Here is a 26,363-nt window from a genome sequence, read left to right on the forward strand (position 1 = left end):
AAGCTCGTTTTTGGTAGAGGTAGTCACTAAACCGTAGACACCGAGAATGGATTATTCGATGATATTCAGTGTTTAATTTTATTTTTAATTGTTCTCTTTTTTATTTATGTTTAGTCTCACTTATATAATTAATTATGAGAGATCATACTTTATTCTCTCAAGTGTTAAAAAAAATGAAAAGAATCCATTTCTGTAGACACTTTAATGATTTCATTCTGGTTCAATTTGAGTCCTATGTAATTAATTATAATTTTGGAAACTCAATTGTTCCAAATATGTTTCGTGTATACACAAATTTTAAAATCTTATTATAAGATACAGGAACATATAAATTAATTTTTAGATAAATTATAATGATATTTTATTAATATTTAAATATAAAATAAATTTTTAACTGATTTTAATATTTTTTAATGATATAAAATATTTAAAATATTTTTTTAATAAATAATAATATATATTATTTTTAAATTTATTTTAAAAATATATATTAAGAATAAGACAAGAGATACTAATAAGTAATATTATTTAAATATGTTCAAGTGTATCTAAAATTTTTTTTATTAAAATATATTTGAACACACTAGACATATATATTAGACGATATTAAAAGTATTGTATTCAAAATGTATCCAATACATAAATACGATAATTCAATAAAGTAACTGTACTTCATAAATCGTAACTATTTGTAGAGAAATGAGATTTGTAGTAAATCTGGGGAGCCTATACTAGATTTATCCATATTTCACTTCACCTAAATTTTAACAAATTAACTAAATTTAATTTTTGAATATTTTACTTTTAGGGTAAAGTGCTAAATTAATCCCTTACGTTTCAGTGTAATTATGTTTTAGTTCTTAAGGTTTAAAGTGTCTTATTTGAATCTAAAAAAATTTTATTTAGCTTCAATTTAGTCCCACCGCGAGGTCAAAGATAAATAGTTAACGAAATATCCTATATGACAGCAGTATAAGAACAAAATCGATAATTTAGAGCATAAGTATAAGTTCTAGAGGCACAAAATCAACCGTGGATGTATCAATACATGTATTTAACATTTTAGTTTTATAGAAAATATTTCATTTTAATTATAAGAAAAATGATAAATAAATGTATTGATACATCTATGGCTGATTTTGTGCCTCTGGAGTTTGTATTTATTCTCCAGATTATCAATCTTATTCTTATACTGCTGTTATGTAGGACATTTCGTTAATTATTTATCTTTAACCTCTGGTGAAACTAAATTGAAGGTAAATGAAACATTTTTAGATTCAAATATAAGACTTTAAACCTTAAAAAACAAAACAAGATTATGCCCAAATATAGAGATCAATTTAGTACTTTAGCCTTTAAAACATTACCCAGCATTTGTGGTGAACAACCCGACCCAAGGCTGGTTTTTTTATTTTTTATTTTTTATTTTTTATTTTTTATATTTCGGCTCAACTCTCAAGCATATTCTTTTCTTTTTGTCCTTTTAGTCTCTTACTCGTATCTTTGTCTCTCCCTCAACGCTCAGCTGAAACAATTATTTTGAATTTGTGTCACCACTCACCAGTGTTCTTTCATTGGTCCTTCATTCTAAATGGATTTGGTGTTCCCTCTGAAACCCCAAACCGCGTTTCTCAAAGTACCCTCCTCTTCAGCCCTCTTCCTCCCCCTTCCTTTCAAGTCCCTTCGTCTTCGTCCAGTCTCAGCTACTTCCAAGAAACTCAGGGTTCACTGCGAGCTTGAAAGCAGAGTCAATGGCGCTATTTCTGGTGACTTTGACCCCCGCTTTGTTGACAGGGTACACATATCCCCGTGTTCTATGTTTATTTTCTCTTGTTTCATTACCTGATTATCTCTTTCTCTCTCTCTCTAAGTTTGGTCCCGGTAAGTTCCGATAAGTCAAAAGTCAAAATAGTCCTTTAACAAATGTTAGTCAAATTAGTCCTTTGCAATGAGTTAGGTTAGTCCTTCAAGATTGAGACCCACATGGGATTAATTTGACTTACGTTTGTTACTTACGATGACTATTAAAACCTACAAGACCGAAATGATTTTTTGAACATTTGTTGCAACTTCTGTATTCCGGTGAATTATCATCATGCATCACTGTTGGGGAAAGCTTTCCTTTATACAAGAGTTTTACGGTTTTATCGTCTTTTTCTTTTTTTTTTTTTTAGTGGAATTTTCATCAGCTGATTAAGTATGCTATCAAAAATGGAAAAAAATGGTACAGATGTTCTAACATATGATTGATAGCATCTCTAGAAAGATGTTGATTTCCAAGCAGCTGTTAAGCACTTGGTTGTTCTCTTTTGCGGGCATGCATCTCTGAAGCTCATTAAGTTGTTGATTAGGTTTAAAAGGTGATGTAAAGGTGCAGTTTCTAAACTAGATTTTAGAAGGCCTATGGTTGGGTTGGATTTTTCCATAATACTGGAAAGGGGTTCCTCTCCTTACTCCTTAGGGGATTGCATCACTTTTATTATGTCTTCCTTATCTTGTGTTCTTTCTTACACCTTTTATGAATGCTACTGTTGTTGGGATTATGTTGTCGAGTTGAATGTATGCTTTACACATTTCCCTGAAAAATTTGGATCTCTCGAACTTGTCTAAGATCTCCTTTAATTCAAATGGCAATGACTTGTTCCTGTTGAATTGTATTCTCTTTGGCATTATAATGAGCAAGTTCATATTCACTGGAATAAGTGGGATATAGGAGGCATTTCAGGAGACGTGCTTATTTTAGTTGACTCTGTTTTTCTAGTTCATATCAGGGGGTTTTCTTATTACTTGATTATCTTTCAATTTTCAAACCATAAGATGCTGCCACGGTTCATCTTCTCACTTGTTTAGAGGGGAATCTGTAATTGTTTAAAAGGAAATTTTAATTGTATGCTTGTCAAGAATTGTCTGTCAAGAGAAGATAGACAATATTGTAAAAGAGTGATGTGTGAGATATATTCAATAACACAATGTCTATGTGAAATTTATAGCTTCTATATATGTATTATTGCTCTTTTAGATTGTCATATTACAATATTCAAAATTTCTCCTTATCATCTTTTCTATTCTTCCCCAATAACTTAATGTTCGAAATAGCATTTTATAACATTGTCTATTCTGCTTTAATTCATGTATAGTTTCTTAAAGTGGTTTTATTTATCTGTTTTAAAGAAATCATGACGTGAACATTGCCCATAAATGTAGTTGTTGTTCCAATTTTACTGAATGATCAATGGATAGCTGATGGATATTTTTGTATTAACTTTCTGCTCAACGAGTTTTAAATTTGTTTTAACTGACAATGAAATATTTGTTCCAGCAAAAAGCACTAGAAGCAGCAATGAATGACATAAACAATTCTTTTGGAAAGGGAAGTGTTACAAGATTGGGCAGTGCTGGGGGAGCTTTAGTGTATGTATCTTAATATTTGTAGTTATTTTTAATCACATATTTTCCTAATCTATTGTATTATATTTAAGGGAAAAAAAATGTCAAATTGTGCCCTGACTATTTTCTGTCATATAAATTAGACTTATGGCTGATAGAATCCCCCCCCCCCCCCCCCCCCAAAAAAAATAAATCATCCTGAATGTTGCAGTGAAACATTTCCTAGTGGCTGTTTGACCTTGGACTGTGCTTTAGGTGGCGGTCTTCCGAAAGGTAGAATTGTTGAGGTATTGTTGCCTGGTATATGTTTGTGTTCACTGTTCTTTTAGTTCTTAGCACCATCTTATTTACAACTTTTAGGTTTCTGGAGTGTGGAGTAAGTAAAATAATTGGGTGTGAATTATGAAGAATGAGATATATTTGTAAGCTGCAAGGATTGGGTCATTGGGGTTTTATTCAAGTGGTATTTGTTACTAGTTTTGGTGTTTTATGGCATCTTCAACAAGTTGGGATTGCTCGGTTACCATGCTGGAAATTTCTCATTGGTTTCTTTGTGTACATTACTTTGAAAGACGTACTAGCTGAATGGTGGATTTGTACTGCTTATGGAGTTATGGACCTTTTTTTATTTTTATTTTACCTGCACTTTAGTTTACCTTTTCCCCATTTTCATCTTGTTTCTCTCTGTACCCTGACCTGTGTTTATCAATCTTCATACGTAGTGCTTAACTTGTATAGGAGTATGTTACTGTAGTTTGGGAGGGCTTCTGATTAAACTATCCGAAAAAGCTGGTTTATGCGTTATTGCTCCTTTATTCTTTTGTTCATTAATTTACACATGATAGGGTTGTTGATTCTTTTTATTACTTTATGCCTGAATTGTTCTGTCATGGTCAAACTGATATTATCTTCTGACTATATTTCTAGATATTTGGACCAGAAAGCAGTGGGAAGACTACCATTGCACTTCATGCTATTGCAGAAGTGCAGGTAATTCATTTATATGACAATAATGTACTTGATGTAAATATGTTTTGAGACCAATGTGCAGTTCTATTTGTGATGTCTAGAAACTAGGAGGAAATGCAATGCTCGTTGATGCTGAGCACGCCTTTGATCCAGCATACTCTAAATCATTAGGAGTGGATGTAGAAAATTTGATTGTCTGCCAACCTGATCACGGAGAGATGGCTCTTGAGAGTAATATCTATGCCTTTAAGTGGTTGGGTTGAAATGGATAAGCTAATGTTTTGCATTGTCCTTACTGCATAGCAGGTTGCTGTATTGGATCTATGAGTTGATCGAAATTTCTATATTACAGTTGCAGATCGAATGTGTAGATCTGGTGCCGTAGATCTCATTTGTGTGGATTCTGTCTCAGCTCTCACTCCACGAGCAGAAATTGAGGTAACAGACTAACAGTTACTTTTGTTATTTATAGGTAGCTTTGTTTTATAATTTAGGCAATTGAATTTCATTTCTAACTCGTCTTCATAATACATAGGGTGAGATTGGAATGCAGCAAATGGGGTTGCAAGCTCGCCTTATGAGTCAAGCTTTACGCAAGATGTCTGGAAATGCCTCAAAAGCTGGCTGTACACTAATATTTTTGAATCAAATAAGATATAAGGTATTTGCATTTGTGTTTGATTAGTTTAACCTTCTTGTCAAGGATTGCATGCATTGAATCATATAGGTACTGTAAATTCACAGCACTTAATTATATAATTTCAATGATGTGTTGAGATATGTTAAATATTTTGGTTTTATTTTTATGATTTATCTTAATTGTTTTGTAGATTGGCGTCTATTATGGAAATCCAGAAGTGACAAGTGGTGGAATTGCGTTGAAGTTCTTTGCGTCAGTTCGGCTAGAAGTTCGTCCTATAGGGAAGATAAAGTCTGTAAGAACAATAACTTTCTTGATATATTGTTATGTATTATTTTAAACATGGGAGTTGCATTTCTCCTTAACGTACTATCATTAATTACTTTTTCTTATTTTTACTTTTATTTTTTTTTCCCACAATAGCAATGAGGTTTGAACCTAGAACCTCATGCATACTACCTAAACCCTCACCACTAGGACCAATCCTAGTGGCTTTCGTGCAAAGAATTATTTTTACTTTATAATCTTTAATCATTATTTCAAAATTCTTTAGTATTAAGCATTAATGTTAATTTTATTTTAGGCCAAAGGAGATGAAGAAATTGGCCTTAAAGTCCGTGCAAGAGTGCAAAAGAGCAAGGTAAACTAGAATATTTGAATGCACGTTTGAAAGCTCTTCATTTCTGCTGTGTAGCTAACATAGTTACTTGATACATACTTCCAATTACTTTCTTCTTTAAGTTATGTTGTACCCTTTTGAAGTTAGAAAATTGACTTTTTCTTTCCTATAGTTTACCTATCTGTTAGTGTACTGTTTGAATTCCTTGCTTGGGTTTACTTTCGTTTATAAGAATTCCACATCATTCTTATTTTAGTATGCAAGTGAAGGAAAAGCCATGAGAACAATAACTGATCTTGCCATTCCCACATTAAGTACTTAGCACTAACATCATTACAAACACAATATTTATTAGGAGTTGCATCAAATGCAATCTGGGATAGTAGGGTTGGTGATGAACCTGATCATCCAAGGATCTTTGATCATTGCTTCCAAGTGCATCTCAATGGGGTGGCGGCCTGCGTAACCCGCCAAAAAGGCGGGCCGGGCTGGAAAAAATTGGATCGCCAAATAGCAAAAGGCAGTCTAACCCGCACCGCTTAAACCGCAGGCTTTGGCGGGGCGGGCTTCCTCGCCGGGCTTAGCGTTTTTTTGACAAGGGGATATTTTTGCAATTTTTTTGGCAAAACCCAATTCTCCCAACCCAACTTTCAAGAGAATGAAGATGAAAATTGAGTGTTTTAGATTATGTTTTATTTTGCTTTGGAGACAATATTTATAATTATGTTTTGGATTATGTTTATTTTGCATTGGAGACAATATTTATAATTATGTTTTGGATGAAAACTTGGTTTATAATTATGTTTATTAGATATATATAATTACGAAGACTTTAATGTTTGTGAATATAAAAATTATAATTTTTTATGCCTTCAGAAAGTATAAATTTATTAAAATGATTGTGAAATTATATATATTATTTAATAGTTAATAGTAAAAAAAAAAGAGGAGATTGCCCGCCAGCCCGCAGTTAGGCGGGGCAGGGTGGGATTTTAGGACCGCCTTACTAGGCGGGGCGGGGCGGGCTTCCCTGCTTGCCACCCATTCTCATCTAAGCTTTGTTATTAATTGATATAAGGTACACAAATCCTAGGTTAGACATGAAAATTGGAGGTGAATAATTACATTTAAATAAGAGGAAGACTTTTGGTTGTTGGTTGTGATAAAATTTACTGCTCAAGTTTAAGGAGTACTTGTATTGAACAATTATAAAATTGTATCGAATTCAAGGTTGAGCGGTAAAAGATCCATTAGGACAGTGGTGGAAGATGACTTAAAATTATGTGTGGGCATGTTGAAAACGACTTTAAAAGCCCCAACAGGGAAAGTAAATCAGATATAAAATAGGCAGAGTGGTTAAAGATGGAGAAAACCATGGGAAAATATGAATGAAACCATTATGTTTTAGTTTGTCTGTGGTAGGGAGCATTACATGGTATAGTGTTCAAGTGAGATAAGCATAGGAAGAGAGCCTTTAGGTTTGATAAGGTCCAACAAAATTGTAACTGAGGAACTTTTGGCGGGAATAGTTAAATACAGGGAGGATTAGATAGAGGAATAACTGAACTATGTTAGTACTAGGAAGAGACCTTTTAAGTGCTTCAAGTTACTTTGTATTTTACACCACAATAAGCTCTAAGAAGATTGCCAAATAAATGGAGAAAGAGCACTTTGGAGAGGATGAAGCTCACGAGTCATATCTTGAAGTTATGGTTGAGGATGATATAGCGGAGGATAAGACAAGAGACATAGTTTTCGGAGAATCAGTTTGGTTTTTGTAAGGTTCTCAGATATCACAAGAATAGAAGTAGTGTGTGAATGATCAAGAAGTGTAGAGAAGCAAGTAGTATAAATGATCAAGAACAGCAAGAATAGAAGTAGTGTGCAATCACTGAAGAGGGAGTATCAATGTGATAGCTCCAAACCAGTGAATGAGTATATTGAGTATGTGTGTATGACTGTACTGAAATGACGTTTGGCATTTGAGAGGCCAATTCTCTCCACAATTTTCACTTTAGTCTTTTCCTACCTTAAACCAAAGCTCCTCACTCCTATTTATATTTCTCTCCTGTAACTAACTCCCTAAATTCACGATGCCGTCCTTACTAATTAGTTAGTTTTTATATTCCTCTCCTGCTATATTATATTTAAAAGGAGTAATCTCTCTATGCTGCCCCTGAACTTCTTGGTTGTTGGGGTTTGTCAGAGTTTTATACCGAGTAGATTGGGAGGTCCTGTAGGATATCTTGGAGAAGAAAAGGAGTAAAGATAATTGATATTCGTATAATTAAGGACACATATGATGGGGGTTACAACTAACTTGAGAACTTAGGAATTTTTCATTGGTGCAGGATTACACCAAGAGCCATATCTAAGCTCCTATCTTTCCACATTTATCTTGGAGGTGCTTACTAAACATGTCCAAGAACTTGTATCATGGTGCATACTTTTTGCCAGTGATATTGTTCTTATAGGCAAATCGAGGGATGATTTAAATGAGTGGATTTGTGGTTACAAGTTTTGGAGGTACATTAGTTTGACTAAGACGCAGTATATGAAATGTAAGTTTAGCAAGCAAAAGGTGGACTCAAACATAGAAGTGAAAATTTAATAAGATATCATACCATGAGTGAAGAGATTTAGCATCTTGGTTGTATTATTCAAGAAAATGGGGTAATAGAGGAAGATGTAAATAATAAGATCAAGCAAATTGGTCAAAGTGGTGGAGTGTTTCGGGCTTCATATGTGACAAAAAAGCACCCTTAAGGGTAAATTTTACCGCATTGTCATTAGACTGACTATGATATACGAGACATATTATTGGGCAGCAACCTGTAAACATGAGCATAAGTTTAGTGTGGACGAGACGAGGATGCTAAGGTGGATAAGCGACTATACTCAAATTTGGTGCTGATTGCAACTTGCGAATAGTGATGTGTATTTTTTTTGAAGGATGAAATCTTTTTGAGTGCCAATACAATAGTGGGTATGGTGGTTATTTAAAAGGAACACATGGTTGGCAGTAAAAAATTTGTCACTTGGTGAGTGGGCCCATGGTCAAGAATCGTTAGGTTACCTCAGGTTTGGTTTCAGTTACAATGCTAAGTAGGTTGAAAGAGTACGAGAGACGAGGGAGATCAGAAAGTTACATTTCAATGGTAGCTTCGTTTCTTTTGGTTTTGTAAGGAGGATCGCTAAGTTCTCATCTTGTAGCCTTAATGATGTTCTTATGTTTAAAAAGAATAGTAGTACAAAAAGGGAAGAGAAAAATAATTGTGTGGCCAACCACACTCATGTTACACTTAATCAAGTGTTGAAAAGGAAAGTGATAACTTGAAAAGTTCTATTAAACATTATTTATTATTTATAATAATGTACTATATAACAATATGCAGGCATCTGATAGTTATTATCTAATGATTATCTTACTGAATTAACGGAAATACAGGTATTGAGATTCTCGATGCTATCTTGTATGACACTTGACAACTATACTTGATAGGGTTGCTAGAAGATTTTGATGAGCTAAAAATTCTCTTGGTAATTATGCTACATTTTATACTTCACTATGGTGTTATTAACACTCTGAATTGTTTAGGTATCAAGGCCTTACAAAATAGCTGAATTCGAGATTATATTTGGTGAAGGAGTCAGTAAGCTGGTGAGTGTTGCAACAGAAAAGTATTGTTAACCTTAGTTGTATATCACTATTTTGACTCATTATTTTTTTGTCAGGGTTGCATTTTAGATTGTGCAGAAATACTGGACATTGTCCTAAAGAAAGGTTCTTGGTACAGCTATGGGGACCATCGGTATTATCTCAAACTTTCTTATGAAGCTTAGTATCATTTTTTTTTATGGTTTTGCATTGTTTCTTACTTTCTGTAATAGGACTTCACATGGAACTTCAACTCCATGTAGATGGGAGATTCATAAGAATGTTAATTAGAGAATTTGCTTTTTGTTATTTGTATTTTGTAAATGGAAGAGCAAATTATATATAGCATTATTTTGCTTTAATTATGTTGTATATTTCTAATTTCAACCCCCCCCCCCCCCTTTTTTTTTTTTTTCTCCTTTCTCCAATCAATTTTTCTTTCTGTCACAGATTCTAAAATTCTCCTAATAGAAGATAGCCAACTCTAGAAAGCTAGTTTTGATTCTAACAGATGCAATCGCATGCATATTATCGACAATCCTAGGACATCCGATATGACCTAAATTTTATTGCATTAGACATGATTTTCATTAAAATGGCATAAACCTACAATGTGAACTTTGTCTTCTCTTTAGTCCTGTACCTACTAACACAAATTCCGTATGGTTCGGCAGTGAAGGAAATTAACTCTACAAACAATAAAACATTCTTTCCAGTTCACTTTCTTCCTTCAATTATGGGCTGTCTTAATATGAGAAATTCTCATGGATTAATTCTATTTTCAATTTGTCTTGGAACAGATTGGGACAGGGAAGGGAGAAAGCAATACAGTACTTGAAGGAGAACACACACATTTTAGAGGAAATCGAAAAGGTTGGACAGTCTGAACCTTCCATATGCTATTTGACTCGAGTGTATGGTAAACTAGGTTCTTGTTTTTCTTTATTGCCATGAAATGTGAGCTTGCCTTCTGCTTTATTCATAGCTTGTTACTTTCTTTTTCCCACCATCTGGTAGAAAACTGCAATTCGAATTTACCTCGGTAGCCGAAAATTAGATATTAGTACTAGTATTCTAAATACATTGGTCACCAAGTGATAAATTGAAGCATTATTCTGGTCTCAGACAACAGTTGCTACATTCATCGGTGCTGAACGCCTGATTTGATAAAACTTTTTGAAGAGGTGCTTGTGAAGATACAAACATCTCATTTTGTATTTTGAAAATTAAAAAAAAAAAGAGAGAGAATTGCTAGGGGTCTAATACTTTTTATCAATATTAGCCAAACACTTTGGACAACACCTTATTTTTATACTATTCGGATGTATGATTTTGAATTTAGTATTTAGGGCTTAGTGTTGGCTAAAAATAATATATTTTTAGTCATGCAGCATAGCTATCAAAAAATTATGTGCATATTTGTTTAGCATTGAAAAGCTAGGAATGTTTTTGAAAGCACCTATAAAGATATACTTTTCAAAAATAGCTTGTGTTTTTCAAAGTTAAAATATCTAATATAGCTTTATATATTATTGAACATTTAATTTTTGTCTTTGTTACATTTATACCTACTAAATTCATTTTAAATATTAACAACAATTTTCCCAAACACAACTTTTGTAGCTTATGCTTTTGAAAGTCACTATCATTTTTATTTACCAAATATAGCTGTTACAATTTTGGGAAAACTAAATAAGCCACTTTTGAAAAGCCAAATCTTTAGGTCATGAGCTTGTCTATGGTTAGAAAGAATTGTAGCCTACGAGGAAGAAGAATGGTTTTCAATTCCTAAGATAAAATTTAGAAGTGGTCTCGGCAGCTGTCAATTAGTCGGTTGGTTTCAAGGGAAAGCTAGGATTAAACAGATTAAGCTTTGTGAAGTTTGGCACTAGAATTCTTCTGGTTGAAAGTTTGCACATTTGCTTTATTCCCTAAAATATAGCAGTAATAACACTCGCAACAAAATTGGGAGGGGTGTCTAATTAATCAAATGGCAATAACCAATAATGATAACGGAAGCTGTTTCACCATGATGAGTTGGGGGCATCATCTGGAACAGTAAAGCACTAATGAATAATTACTTCAATTATGACATCGTATACTCAGGAGATACCTTGCTGTATTACAAATTTGAATAAATGTGGACTGATATATTCTTTGCCATTATTTTGATGTAAACACTTTGCTTAAATTTTCCAATTGCCACATTCTAATATTGGAAAAAAAATAGTTTATTGCAATCATCAATAGATGAAAAATTAGAAGGAATAAGATTGAGGAGCTCTTTATAATTTTTATATTTAGGGTAAATTACATAGACCACCTTTATAAAAGTAAAAACTTCTCTAAATGTTAGGTTACATGACACTCGCACCCTTATAAACATGAAATTAACCTTCCCTTTAGGAAGATAAAGAGGTGTTCATGTGTAACAGACTAGAATCTCGTTTGTGTTAGAATCTCCTGCATTGTCCCAGGCAGTACAGCATGTCCTACCTTCCCACTATGTACGAACTGTATAAGTGATCTTTAACTTGAACAAGTTCTGTTTGATTATATGGTCAACTGGTAAAAAATGGACATATTTATATTTTAAGCTCAAGTTCTCTTGTATTGAATACCTGAGATTACTTTTTAAGTTATACAAAAAAATGTGTAAATTAACATGCAGGTAGTTCGGTCTTCATTGGTTGAGGGAACAAACCAAACAAACCTCGCATTCACAAAGAGCGGTCCAGTTCTCCATCAAGATGATGATATCTTTGATGAAGGTCAGTGAAGATAGAATTATTCCTTTAACAAGTTTTGGAGATAAATTGGTGAAGGTTTGCACTGGCCGGGGGCGGGGGGGTTGTCTTACTCTGCGAAATTGAAATGGTGGCGGCTTCATGATTTGATATTTATATTGGTTCCTGGTGTTTCATTGGTTGATATTGATGAAATTGATGGGATGACAATCATGTGAAAGACGAGCATTAGCCAGTAGATGCACATGGGAAATACAGAAAAAGGGAAAAAATGAATGTGAAAGGTCTAGGAATGATGGTTCTTTCTATTCAAGTTGCTTATAAGCTATATAAGTGCTCAGTCATGGCCCCATGATTTCTATATTCTGCTGCCATCTATTTCCATAACTCTTCCCTATTGCATCAATTTCGTGATTATTTTTTGTTACCCGTTGTTTCAAAATAGGTTTTAATTTTCTTTTAGTAGATAATGAGAGCTGAGAGGAGGAAGAAGCTGATGACGAGCATTAGTGTTTCCAAATAGTCTCTCCCTATCCTTTTTAATATATTCTTTCTCTTTTTTATTTTTATTTAATAACACGTTCATACACCCTACACTAATTGCACAAACCACTAAACATGCTGATTGTTCACTCAAAATTGATCATTTATTTTTCGATTATGGTTATCAGAAAAAGAAAAGTAAGACTTCCCACATGAGCACTGGGGTCGTAGGGAACTAGGGATGCCTAATAGATTCTCTTAAGCGGGTTGAGTTTCTCTCTTTTGTCCGTGGGAATTAATACGTATTGTGAATTAGTAGGATTTGAAGTATAAACTAGTTAAATAGTTGAAGAATGGTTCAACTAATTGACTTGAGTGATACAACAGTAAAATAAGACCAAAACTCTAAACCTCATATAGCCATGAACTTTCTATTTTCTTTGACTCCCAGAAGTTCTGAGACTTTTGTGCTCACTAGACTTCTCTGGAATCTCGTCCTCTCTGAACTCCGAGATCCTTGGCAATACCAAAATTTTGTCTTCTCAAATATGGGAGATTTTACTATGCTGAAGCCATTTTTTTTCTTTACATGCTGAAGACACATGGGGAGGTTGCTAGGATGACACGCATGGAGAGAGAAACCAAGGAAAAGCTAACTCTCTGCTGTGCAGCAGAATATGGGTCCCACATAGCTTTATTAGTCAGTTAATTACCCAGGTGTTTATGATTATAAGGTTGGGTTAACTAAAGTGTTAATTTTTTTTGTAACTAATGTTGGGGATTCAAGAGGACTAACATGTTTGGGTTTAGCAAAAAAAACCTTAGTCTTATTACTAAGAGTGGATTGTAAGACCACAAAAAAAGGATTGAATTGGATTGACAAAAAAAAAAAGGAGGTATGTTTATCATGTTACAAAATTTTTTGTTTTGCTGAAAAGCCTTAAACAAAAATTTAAACATTTAAAAATTTAAAAAATTTAACCTAAAAATAAAAATTTTAAACATTTTTTCTGTAACAATTACAATATTTACATCACACCAGTATATTCTATAACTATGACAAATGTTGGCAGGTTGATTTAAAACTTTGTTTACATAAAAGATGAAAAAATATAAGGAGATAAAAAGATGACCACCTAAAACTTGGAAAAAAAATTCGGTTTTTAATGTCTTAATGGAAAAAAAAAAAATCGGTCTCAGGAACAAGATAACTATCATTATTCATTATTTTTGTTCATCTTTCATAAATATAATAAAAAATTATATTTTAAAATATTTGCTTCGTACTATTCATCTCACATGTGTAACATTGACATGAGATTCTTTTCTATGACACATTATTCTAATAGACTGTTTGCAAATTTAAATTATTGAACAAAAACATTTAATACCATATTTATTATTTCTGTTATAGGCCATACTATGTATATTAATAATTTTTACTAATTACTTAATTTTATGATTATTTATTTTCATAACCTTTGTATTTTTATTTTAATTTATTTTTATAATCTTGCTATTTTTACTTTTTTTCCCTCATTTATGTTTCTTATTTTTATTTGTATTTTCATTCACTTATCTATGTTAATTGAAATTATTAATAATTTAAAAAATAAAAATTATAAATGTAGCGATAAAAAAGTTGAGTAATAAAATAACTGGGAGTACCGTATTCTCTACGTTACAAGTAAATAAAGGTAATTATTATTGACAATTAATTTTTAAGAAATGCTCTTTAATTTCATAAAAAAAAGTTAACACTTCATTTTCAATTCAAAAATTATATTATCACTATCTTTTATCTTGCCAACAAATATGGTCACAACTTTAAGTATTAAATTACATATTTTTATAGGTTTTTTATTTATGACATTTTTATTTAAGGCTTTTCAGCAAAACAAAAAATTTTGTAACATGATAAACATACCTCCTTTTTTTTTGTCAATCCAATTCAATCCTTTTTTTTTTGGTCTTACAATCCACTCTTAGTAATAAGACTAAGGTTTTTTTTTGCTAAACCCAAACATGTTAGTCCTCTTGAATCCTCAATATTAGTTACAAAAAAATTAATACTTTAGTTAACCCAACCTTATAATCATAAACACCTGAATAAGTAACTGACTAATAAAGCTATGTGGGACCCATATTCTGCTGCACAGCAGAGAGTTAGCTTTTCTTTGGTTTCTCTCTCCATGCGTGTCATCCTAGCAGCCTTCCCATGTGTCTTCAGTATGTAAAGAAAGAAAATAACTTCAGCATAGTAGAATCTCCCCTCAAATATTCAACATAGAAAAGCATTGCAATTCCGTCATGATAGTGTTAGTTGATTGAACTCCAGTTGCTGCTGCATCATAGCGAAGCAAAGACCAGAAACGAATCTAATTTTGACTCGGAGATATCTTATAACATTGTATTTTGATATATTATGTGTCTGTTATGACTTATGAGTTATCTGTATTTGTTGTCTCATCATATCCGAAGAATCAACAAATTTTTTAGTAATATGTATGGTTTGTTATTATAAAAAATGAGGGGATTGTTAGCTCTATGTTAATTTTAAATTGAGTTTTGATAATTAATATTATACATATATAATTTAAAGATTTTATTGAAATACTATTTAACTAATTGCTCAAGCGTATAGTTGATATAAGAATTTTTCGTTTTAACGTAATCAAGTAGGTATAGGACCCCTAAGGGGCACTTTTTGAAAAATAAAAGAGACCATAGATCGTAAGCTGAAGCTACCAGCTGTCCTCATAGGCAGAGATGTTACTATCCTTACACTTTAGAAGCAACGAAAGCCATCTCAAAACCTACCTGAAAAGGCCGCCATATGCAACAGAAAGATTTTGGCTTTAAAAATGCAAGCGTGCTTATCAAGTTTAACTGTTTGAATTTTGAAACGAAGTATTTCTCTTTTGAAAAGCAATTAATATACGGATTTTTTATTTAAATTAAATAATCATATTATTTACAAAAATCTATAAAATACAAATTTATGGATTTACGCAATGTATCACATCTCGAGTATTATGACCTGAGTGCAATAAAGAGCATATCTCGGCGACTCAGCACCCGAGATATGACATACTCGAGATACGCTTACAGAGAAAAAATGAGTCATAATACCCGGATGCGTTCATAGTGAAAAATGGGGTACATGAGATACATGTCTAATTATCTAGGTGTCTCTCTGCACCCTAGATAACTAAGAGAAAAATTCTATAAAAAAATTTTCTGTCTTAATCATTAGTCACATTACATCTATATCTCTATTCTCTGTCTTTATCCTTCTTTTTTGTACTCATGGATAACAATAAGTTCTTTTTGTTGTAATTTATCCTAATGGGATAATAAGAAACTATGAGAAAATAGTGATTTTTTAGTCTAATTCAACTATGATGTTGCGCACTTATCCTATTGATTTTCCGTAGCGTTGAAGACAGTCGTACTGAGCACATGGAGGCAATAGGTTTCAAAAAGATTAAGTGAGTTGCATATAAATTTTTATCAGTGCTTCTGAGTGGAGGATTTATTAACAAGTTATTCTGGTTCGAAGTTGTTCAACATGTGAGGATAATGTCTGTACATGTTAGGCCAATGTCACAATATGTAATGGAGTGGTATGCTGCAATTCGTGATGTGACATGTGTAATTTGCTTTTCATTATAATATTAGAATTTCAAAATTTATATTATTCGAAATTTTAAAACTTGAGTTAATTATTTTTAATTGTTTATTATGATTTCTTAGAGGATCCATGCTCCATATTATCCTCTGTTATTCCATGGTATTGTTGGTAAAGAACAAGGTTTCAAGGTTCAAACAAGAAAACTTAGTAGTCAATCTTATCATGATACTTTTAAAGTTATGAATGTTTTAACTGATCCTAGATTCTTCAAAATATGTACTACCATAATTCTTATAATGTAAGTAATATTTAAAATTATTCAAACAAAAAAAAATTATTTTTGTATCTTTCGATGTACATTATTATCACAAATATTTAGATTTTTCTTTTTTGAAGTAAAAAAGCTCAACACAATAAGGTGGAGCAAAAGAAAAGAAACAAAAACTCATAATGCTAAAAATAACAACCCCTAGCCATCTCTGGCATTGCCATCAACAACCACATGGTTTACCACCAATCCGCTCATCGTAACTTGTAAAGGATTTGTTAATAATGTCCACCACACTTGAACCTAGATTTTTGAAGATTCTATCATTTCTTTCTAGTCAAATTGTCCAGATGATCGCAAAAAACAACCAACCACCGCTTCCGTTCCATCTTTCTCGCTGATATATCCGTCCAACTTTCATAGTGTTACTTGAGTGTACCTGGAATAGTCTATATCCTTCCAAGAGTGAACAACCAAGCACACCACACCTGCCAAGTGAGCTCACAACCAATGAACAAGTGAAAAGCAGTTTCAACAGACTTATAACATAAAACATGCATGTTATCATTCTGTCCAATAACACCTAATCTACATAGTCTTTCCCTTGTATTCACCCTACCAACTAGTGTAAACCAAGTAAACAACTCAACCATTGGTGGGACGAATCCTCTCCAAATAGTACTAGTGAAGCTATAGCTTGTGATATCCGCCGGAAGTACATCTGCCTGTAATACCTGCACAAAGGAGTTAGTAGAATAAACACATTTTTTTTTATCAAATTTCCAGACCACTCTGTCCTCTCTCTCTCAGTTGTCAGTTTCACTGATTGCAGAACCGCATAAAGCTGGTTTACTAGTTCCAGCTCCCATTGAAATAACTCTCGTCGCCACTGGAAATTCTAAATCCACTCTAACCCATCCCAAAACCCACAATCTCCTATGACAGATCCTTGAAGATTTGAGACCGAAAAAAGTCATGGAAAAGTAACTTTTAGAGCACCACAAGGCAACCATCTATCCTCCCAGAAGCGAATTATCCTGCCATCTCCTAGTTCCATAGCCAAGCCTCTGATCATCTTCTCTCTCACTTGTGGCTCCCTAATTTGTAATTGACAAATATCCTTTCAAGGACCCCTTCTTGTAGGCACTGGCTGATTACAAATCATCTCAAAAGGATTCATGTTATTACAGGAACATACAATTTTCTTCCAAAGTGGAAAATCCTCTTTCAAAAATCTCCACCACCACTTAGACATGAGCATTGTATTCCGAATTACCGCATCACCAACTCCCAAACCTCCTGCCTTTTTGGGGGCCTATACCACTTCCCATTTCACTATAGGCATCCCGTCCCTCCCATCCTCCTTACTCCACAAAAAGTGTCTCTGTAAGGATATTATTTTTTCTGCTACTGCCTCCGGCATTTTGTATAAGCTGAGATAGTAAATAGGCAGGTTATTAAGAACAGATTTAATGAGAACCAGCTTATCCACTTTATTCAGAGACTTTGCTTTCCACATGCTTAGCTTTTCTTCTACCTTGTCAATCACTGGTTTCCATGTCTTGACCAGCCTCGGATTCGCCCCCAGAGAAATGCCAAGATATCTGGCAGGTAAATACGCCTCTTTACACCCCAACAGTCGACACATCTATCGTGCCCAACTCTGCTCACAATTAACCGGGATCAAGCTAGTGGACATGTCAAAATTAATACTCAGTCCTGATATCATCTCAAAGCAGCGTAGGAAACATTTATAGTTTCTGATCGTCTCTTCTTCAGAAGGACAAAAAAGTATAGTATCATCCGCAAACTGCAAATGTGACAACTCAATGTTATTCCTTCCAATCAACAACGGAGTAATGCTTCTATTCCGTACCACCTCTCTAATCATCCTATGTAGAACATCCACAACAAGCACAAATAGAAAGGGAGAAAGAGGATCCCTTTGTCGTAGACCCCTTTCCATTTTACAGGGCTTAGAGGGAGAGCCATTTATTAGGCCCGATATAGACGCAGAACACACACACTCCTTTATCCACTCCTTCCATCTACGGCCAAACCCCATCTTCTGCAAAATAATATCCACAAAACTCCACTTGACTCGATCATAAGCCTTTTGGAAGTCTAGTTTAGTAATGGCCGAGCTCTTTTTCCTCAACTTCAGCCACTGCACAGTTCCACATGCAATCAAAACCCCATCATGTATCTTCCTACCTTGCACAAAAGCACTATGTGTTTCTCCTACCAACCCTGGCATTATCTTCTGCATCCTCCGAACTAGGATCTTTGATATAACCTTATAAACACAACCCACCATACTAATCGGTCTAAAGTCCTTGATTTCTTTAGCTCCGATAAACTTTGGTGCCAAAGCCACCCAAGTAATATCCGTATCCTGATGCACCACTATTTCGTGGTACATCTTGTGCTTAATTGAGTGGATTTTATCCACTAATCTCACACTTATTCATAGAAATCGCTTGTTTTACATTTTTCTTCCTGATTTTGTGCTATGATTGGAAACATGTTTCTTTGGTCTTAATTTAGCTAATTTTAAATTCTCTCTTATTACCATTCGATGTCTTAATATGTGTGTTAAGTGTTTTCAGAGATTACATGGCAGGAATGGCTTAGAGGATGGAAAGGAAGCATGCAAAAGTGGAAAGAATACAAGAAATTGAAGGAATTGCTAATGCTGTCAACCCTGACCTATTTGCACTCAATCGATCATAACTTGAGCTACAGAGATCCAAATGAGGCGCTTCTAGTTGCATTGGAAAGCTAACTTCCGAGGCTTCAATATGATATATAATTTGCCATAGTGGCCGTACAGCTAGGTGACGCGCACGCGTCATTTCACGCGCACGCGTCGTTATGCAGAAAATCAGCGTGGCAAAAATCGTCCCCAGCGATTTCTGGGCTATTTTTGGCCCAGTTTTTGGCCCAGAAAACACAGAATAGAAGCTGTAGAGTGGAGGGATCATGGAGACACTTCTCATTACTCACTTTTTATAATTTAGATGTAGTTTCTAGAGAGAGGCTCTCTCCTCTCTCGAAGATTTAGGATTCCTAGTTTTATGTTGTTAGATTGGATATTACAGAGTCACTGCCTCCGCTGAGGACTTCATCATTCTAGTTTGTTTCCTTACTTGTCACTTACTCTTCCATATTCTTAATCCTTGTTCAGAGTTACAATTGGATTATTTTTAGAATTTATTAATGCAAAGAACTATTTTTACTTTTAATTAATTTTTGGTTATCGTTTATCATGTCTCACTTTTATTCCTCTATCAATTCTGTGAAAGTTATATTCATGATAATGGAATAGATTCCCAACTTGACTTGGGGGTTGATTAAGAGGAGACCCTTGAGTTGGAATGCCCAAGCTATTAGTTAATTTGGAAGTTGTTGGCTAGCACTCTAGTCACTAACGCTAATCCTTCCCAAGGGAGAGGATTAGGACTTGTGAATAAAAGTTAGCTCACTACTTGACTTTCCTTTATTCGGTAAGGGATAACTAAGTAGGAACAACAATCAATTATCAACTGATCTTGGGAACGTCCAACAAGGATAGAACTTCCGATTAATCTTCTCCTAGTCAAGGCTTTTTATTGTTATTAATTTATTTTCTTTGGAATTTTCTCTTCTTATTTCTCAATCCAAAACCCCAATTTACACAACTCATAACCAATAATAAGAACACCTCCCTGCAATTCCTTGAGAGATGACCCGAGGTTTAAATACTTCGGTTATTAATTTTGTTAGGGGTTTGTTACTTGTGACAACCAAGTTTTTATACGAAAGGATTCTTGTTGGTTTAGAAACTATACTTGCAACGAGAACTTATTTGTGAAATTCTAGACCACACAAAAATCTGTTCGTCACATCCCTAGGTAAACCAGCTGACTGAAAGAATTCCATCACTGTTGCAGTGAACTCCCCACCAACATCTTTCCAACACTTCTTAGTGAAATTCATATTATACCCATCACTGCCTGGTGCCTTAGTTGACTCACAATCCCAAACTGCATCCTTAATTTCCTCATTAGACGGCATCCATTCCAACTATGCTGCCTCCTCCTCAATTATCTGGTTAACCAACCCAGTTATCTGATAGCAACCTTAATCCTTGTTTGATTTCTCACTATCCTCCCATGAATCAGTAAGGACTCAATCCGATTGTTTCTCCTTCGAGCTGAGGCTAGATTGTGAAAATAGCGGATGTTCTTATCCATCTCTTTGGCATGCCTGGATCATAACATCTGCTTCCAATGTAACTCTTTTCTGATATACCATTTTTACAAGAGCTCACCAATGCCCTCCTTCTTGCTTCCACAGTTCCATCAACAACCCCATTGCTAACCATATCATCTACTTTCTTTATCTCTTCTTCAAACTTCATGATTTTCATATCCATGTCCCTAAAATTCTCCTTATGCCATTTACCCAGTGGGACCGTCAAAGCCTTCAGCTTGTCAATGAATTGTACGTCGCCCAAATTCCTCCACTCCTCCTTCACCATCCTCAAGAAACCCTCATGAGTAAACCAAGCATCTAGACTCCGAAAAGGTCTCGCCCCCTCCCAATCTTGTGATATCCACAATCAATGGATATTGGTCTGATAAACCTCTCGGACCTTCTCTAAGCCTTGTTTCAGAAAATTCTTCCAACCACTTCAAACTAACTAGAACTCTATCAATGCGGCTACGCGACTAACCCATAAACTATGTGAACATACGATCAGCAAGTGCAAGATTCAAAAGCTCCATATCCCGAATCCAAGATTTAAACTCAGTTGCAATCATTGTCAAAGTGGTAGCTCCTTTCCTCTCTTCCACTTGAACAACCTTGTTAAAGTCCCCCAAATAACAAAAAGATACTTGACAAAGTCCAGATAAAAAGCTCAGCTCTTCCCACACGACAAGCTTCTCTTCCCTTTGGTGCGCACCATACACTAAACAAAAAACACACTTAAAATTATTTTTTAGCACCATGCCATCCACGCACAACCACATCTCCCCTTTATAACAGTTGCTCCTCTAAAAAATCGTTTCATCCCACATCAACAACAGCCCACCAGAAGCATCTTTCGACCCCACGTACTCCCATGCTACCACATTATTTTCCCACAGTTGCACTACCTCATATTTGGTTACTACCTCTTTCTTTGTCTCTATTAAACCTAACATATTCAACTAAAATTTTCTTCTAAAACTCTTCACCATACTCAATTTTCCAACTCCCCCCAAACCCCTAACATTCCAAGAACTAAAAATCATTTTAAACCAATTGTACACACCTTTTTGCGATTTTTCGGCCGACTTTTTCTTTCCTTTTCCTTCTGTTTAGCTTGCTTTTTCTTTTGTGCAATCGCCTTATTCTGTGCTTGAAGTATAGCCATAATATCATCTTCTTCATTATACTGAACTACTCCAGATTCCACTGCCAACTCCCATGCCTTCCTGTTTTCCTACATTTCATCATCCCATTTGGTTTCAAAGGATTCAATCTCAGCTTCGCTGCCTTTAGATATTCTTGCATCTTCCAAGTCCTCTGCAACCCTCCCAGTCTCACCAGTCATTTCCTCCACCATATCAAGCCGTCCTTGTGTCGCATATATCTCTTGACCAACATCTTTTATCTCATTAGCCAATTCACCGTTTTCTAAACAACAACTTGAACAACTTTCCTTCGAATGTTCATCCCCATTATTCCTTACCCGAACTCCTGCACAACACCCTTCTCCCATATGTCTTCCTTCAATAGCATCATAAGCATCGTACTCAGCTGCAAAACCCACTCCCAATCTGTCTTCTACTAAAGCTCCGGTTGACCGTAGAGAATTAGCATCAATGGCCCCATGTTCGCCCCTCCTACTATTGCTATTAATTTCCACCTCAACCACCATTTCAGTCCTACCATAATCCCAAGATTCAATTCTATCCAAATTAGCATACTCATTACTTGCTGCAAAACCTGGTTGATCAGCCCTTAACACACCAGAATTGATTGACCTAACTGTTGTTCTTGCTGTTTTCAAATTTAAAAAATTATTTCTCCACTCATTCAAATTTTCATGTTGAATTACAACTTTACCCAGTCATTAATCCTCCCCTCTAACCGTCATCACCATCAAATCTGTTGATGCATCCTATTTCGACAGCCGCATATTACTACTATTACCACCCTCGTGATTTCCGGGATCTCCCATAGCACATTTTCCTCCCATAGAGAACACATCAATGCCTCCCAACACATCCTTCATCACACAAGGTAGTAAGCCATCGACTTCAATTCCCGCTTCCTTTACAAACACATCGAATCCAACCGTGTGCATGTGTCAATATGCATTCGTCCAACATTAAATGACTGACATGATTTTGTTGCATCGTCACAATTCACCATCTCACCCTACTATTCACCGATTATACGGAATGCAGCTTCTAACCAAGCATGTAACGGTACTCTAAAGCACTCGAGCCACACCCTTTTAGTTTCGTATTGTTCATTCCCTCCCACCTCCACATCCTATGGAAAAACTTCAACAGACTGTTCCCGATAAGTGCGAACGCCGCTTCCATACTGCGAATGCTATCAAAGGTCAGTAAGGATTTGTATGCCTCCATCTCACAAACCTTGACCATCACGTGAGGCCACTCCTTATGAGCTGTCGCGTTCAACAAACCATAGTCTATAGCTGTCCTCATGGTACCGATAATACTCTTCTGTAACCAGCTCAAATTAGGCTGTGCCACCAAGACGTCTATCTTCTTTGTCCCACACTTTTCATGCATATCCTTTCCAGTGTCCATGTTTTTCTGTTCTTCTGATTGATCCCTTCCCAGAGCACTAGTTTTTCGACGTTCCACAACCCTATCATCAGTCCGCCTAATTGTAGTGTCCACAACCACCGACTTCTTTCCCTGGTCAGTATCCCGTTTATACCTCGCCTCTCCCACAAAAATTTTCTGACCTCGCAATCGCATTCGATTCATTTCTAAAATTGCTTTCAAAGCTCCTCCCTTTATGGTGTATCGTACAAACGTAAAAAGGTAGACTGCACTATTTCTCATCTTCCTTGATAGATATATGTCAATGATCCACATGAAAACAAGCTAAACAATTCACGTCTCTTCTGGTAACCCATCCACAAAAATGCTAAAGAATTCTTTCTCCAAATGGACATACTCTTCTCGGTTCTAAATCTTTGGATGCTTGACTTTGGATTGTGACTGCCTAGACCTACCCAACCTGTGTTTCCCCAACCCACTCTCTCTCGCTCTCTTTCTTGCTCTCTCATAGTTGGAGTATAACTGATAACAATTTTAGAAGCTAACTATATTCATGTCATTCATATATTTGTTCGTTGTGGTGAATTCTAATGATTGTACTCCTATATTTAAAAATTTATTACAAAATCTACAATTAGCAAATTACAAACATAAAATCATTTTCAATTTACCAATAGATGCTGAAACTATTAAGCAAATGTTAGTTGATGTCCTGTTTGTTAAAATATGTACTTTACCGTTTATAAGTGTAAAATATTTTTTTTGTTGATACAAATAAATTTGTAAAAAGTGAAATTGTTTTATCCATTTAATTTTTATTTATTATATTCTAGGAAATTTTATGTGGATTAATTGGTATCATAACCTCTGTGGTGAGCACTCAAGAGTGGTAGTTTTATTCATGTTTGTGTTGGTACACCAATCTCTTGTATATGAAATGTGTTTTACTATTATATGTGTAGAGTTGAGTGTGTTGATACCATTCTAAGGTATGTTTGTCATGTATGTTTTTTTATTTTTCTGTTATATGTAATCATATACATAGATAGGGAGAATTTTTTTATTCATATTTATAATTGTGATTGTGATTTTGTTTATTTAATATAACTATCGGCTAAAAGTTGTTTCTCACTCAATGGGAGTAATATATTCATTCTTGATGATTATGATGTTACACAAGTGCTTCAAAAAAGTTCAGAATTTTTGCAATAGTATCCATCTATTTCACAGGCAACTTATAAATTATTTTTATGCTTTTATTGTTTGGCTGTCAAATGTCATTTGTAACGTATTTTTTCTTGCTTTAATTTTTATGATAAACTCATGATTATATTAGTTTTTAATCATGTTTGCTTATTTAGGTAATTGTTTTGTTAAATGCTGTCATTCTACGATTATACAATACTAGAAATACTTATCCTAAAAATGATAAACGTGAAGCTAATGTTTATGGTTGATGTTAGGTCAGTTGGATATAAATCACGTTTGTCTCTACATTTTCGTGCAATATATGATGATACTTGTATTATCATTTTTTTAAGATGCTACTAATGTCAATGAGGAAAAGGTTAGAATGATTCTAAGGAATTTATAAATTGATTGTTATGATTGTCTTTTTGAAAAAAAAAAGATTACTTAGATACATATTTTTCATGGTGTTTTTAAAGTTAAGCTGTTATGCTCATGTAGAATGTTTTGTAAATTAGATGTTTTTAAAAAACTCAGCAATCCCTTACATATTGGAAGTTAATAATGCTATCCATCTATATTCTCATGCTACTAATGTTTTTTTAGTAATATCTCACGTTTTTCACCAGTTTCAGTTTTGAATTGCAAAGCTTTAATTTGGTATATTGTTAAAAATGATTAATCTTTTCCATTTCATATCACTACTATTTCACTTCTTATTATAATTAAAAGAGCAATGTTAGGGGCCAGCAATATTTATGATTGGTAGCCATCAACTAGCCATCAATGATGATTTGATGGTGTGAGATTGGTGTGAGATTTCATCCAATGGCTCACCTTTCTCTGCTGGTTACATGCTGGCCAAAATGCAATAAAATTGCTGGCCCCCTAGACTTTTCCTATAATTAATTGTTATGGCTTGTGATATGTTAACTTATTTTTTTATGGGATCCCTTTCTTGATTATACAATTAATTTGTTAAACAATTCAACTAGGTATCCTTTAAATTTGTCCTTCATTCATCCTTTTTATCACATTAATTTAAAAAAAATAAAACAAACACATCAAAATAGATTTATTGTTTTTTTTTTAAATTTAAATACAAATCTACAAAAATAGATTAACTAAAATTCAAATTCAAATTTTAAATTTAAATCTTATAAATCCTAACAAATCCTAAATAAGATCCTAAATATTCCAAATCAGATTTTCATCACTAGTAAAATCTTCATTCCGTAAAGATCCAGAACTGCAGCGCTTCCCCCTCCTCATTTGTGACCGCTTTTGTCTTCTCCCGCGTTGCGCACCTCTTCTGTGATGATCTCCTCCTTCTGCAATGCGCTCCTCCTCGCGACGCACACTTCTCTCGCGATGCGCGCACATCCCCACACCTCCTTCATCGATGGGCTCCTCCCCGTTAGGGGTGGCAGTGGGGCGGGTAGGGGCGGGTTTTTGCCCTACCTGACCCCGCCCCGCCGTCCTTGCACTCCACTACTACCCGCCCCACCCCTACCCGCGGGTAGTAGGCTGCCCTACCCTAACCCGCCCCCACGGGTACCCGCCCCGCCCCTACCCGCCCCTATAAAAATTTAAAATTCATAACTAAATTAAAATACAAACATAAGATTCATACAATGTCAAATAACTTAAAATTAAAAAAAGATTAATGTTTAATCACTACAAATTTAACAGCATAATAAAAAAATTGCATCAAAAGAGTCTTCAATCATTATTCTTGTTCTTCCACCATTTAACAAACCTACATTGAAAACACAGGATAAAAACTAGTTAAGTTAAGCATTATGATCAGTAAACACAAAGTTTTATCAAATAACTTGGCACCATTTTTGAAAAAAAGGTAAAATAATTTTTCAGAAGTAACAGCAATACCATTGAGAAGAAAGCAACACCAAATTAAAATTCCAAAGCAAAGATAAACAAAAATAGAAGCAGCTAACACTAATTTTAGAATTGAACAA

General features: G+C 34.5%; 1 protein-coding gene across 4 annotated transcripts; it reads left to right on the top strand.

Annotated features, from left to right (window-relative positions):
* The first annotated feature begins 1,494 nt into the window (after window positions 1-1,494).
* Window positions 1,495-14,779, top strand: LOC130968778 (DNA repair protein recA homolog 1, chloroplastic). 4 transcript variants are annotated; one of them, XM_057894235.1, is made up of 14 exons: window positions 1,495-1,795; window positions 3,320-3,411; window positions 3,599-3,674; window positions 4,315-4,377; window positions 4,458-4,587; window positions 4,709-4,794; window positions 4,892-5,017; window positions 5,187-5,291; window positions 5,580-5,636; window positions 9,214-9,276; window positions 9,351-9,427; window positions 10,074-10,146; window positions 11,945-12,044; window positions 14,760-14,779. In XM_057894235.1, the coding sequence occupies exons 1-14, from the start codon at window positions 1,592-1,594 to the stop codon at window positions 14,762-14,764; spliced, it is 1,257 nt and encodes a 418-aa protein (XP_057750218.1). In that variant the 5' UTR covers window positions 1,495-1,591; the 3' UTR covers window positions 14,765-14,779. The 4 variants fall into 4 exon arrangements, with proteins under 4 accessions (XP_057750218.1, XP_057750216.1, XP_057750215.1 ...); XM_057894233.1 differs by lacking the exon at window positions 14,760-14,779 and adding an exon at window positions 13,102-13,388; XM_057894232.1 differs by lacking the exon at window positions 14,760-14,779 and adding an exon at window positions 12,955-13,095.
* Window positions 14,780-26,363: the final 11,584 nt, after the last annotated feature.

The sequence above is a fragment of the Arachis stenosperma genome, chromosome 3 (genome assembly GCF_014773155.1).
Source record: "Arachis stenosperma cultivar V10309 chromosome 3, arast.V10309.gnm1.PFL2, whole genome shotgun sequence".
NCBI lineage: Eukaryota > Viridiplantae > Streptophyta > Magnoliopsida > Fabales > Fabaceae > Arachis > Arachis stenosperma.

Coding starts and splice junctions, on each gene's coding strand:
- LOC130968778 (XM_057894232.1), top strand. CDS start 1,592: ATGGATTTGGTGTTCCCTCTGAAACCCCAAACCGCGTTTCTCAAAGTA. Junction 3,412..3,598: donor AGTGCTGGGGGAGCTTTAGT/GTATGTATCTTA, acceptor TGAATGTTGCAG/TGAAACATTTCCTAGTGGCT. Junction 3,675..4,314: donor CGAAAGGTAGAATTGTTGAG/GTATTGTTGCCT, acceptor CTATATTTCTAG/ATATTTGGACCAGAAAGCAG.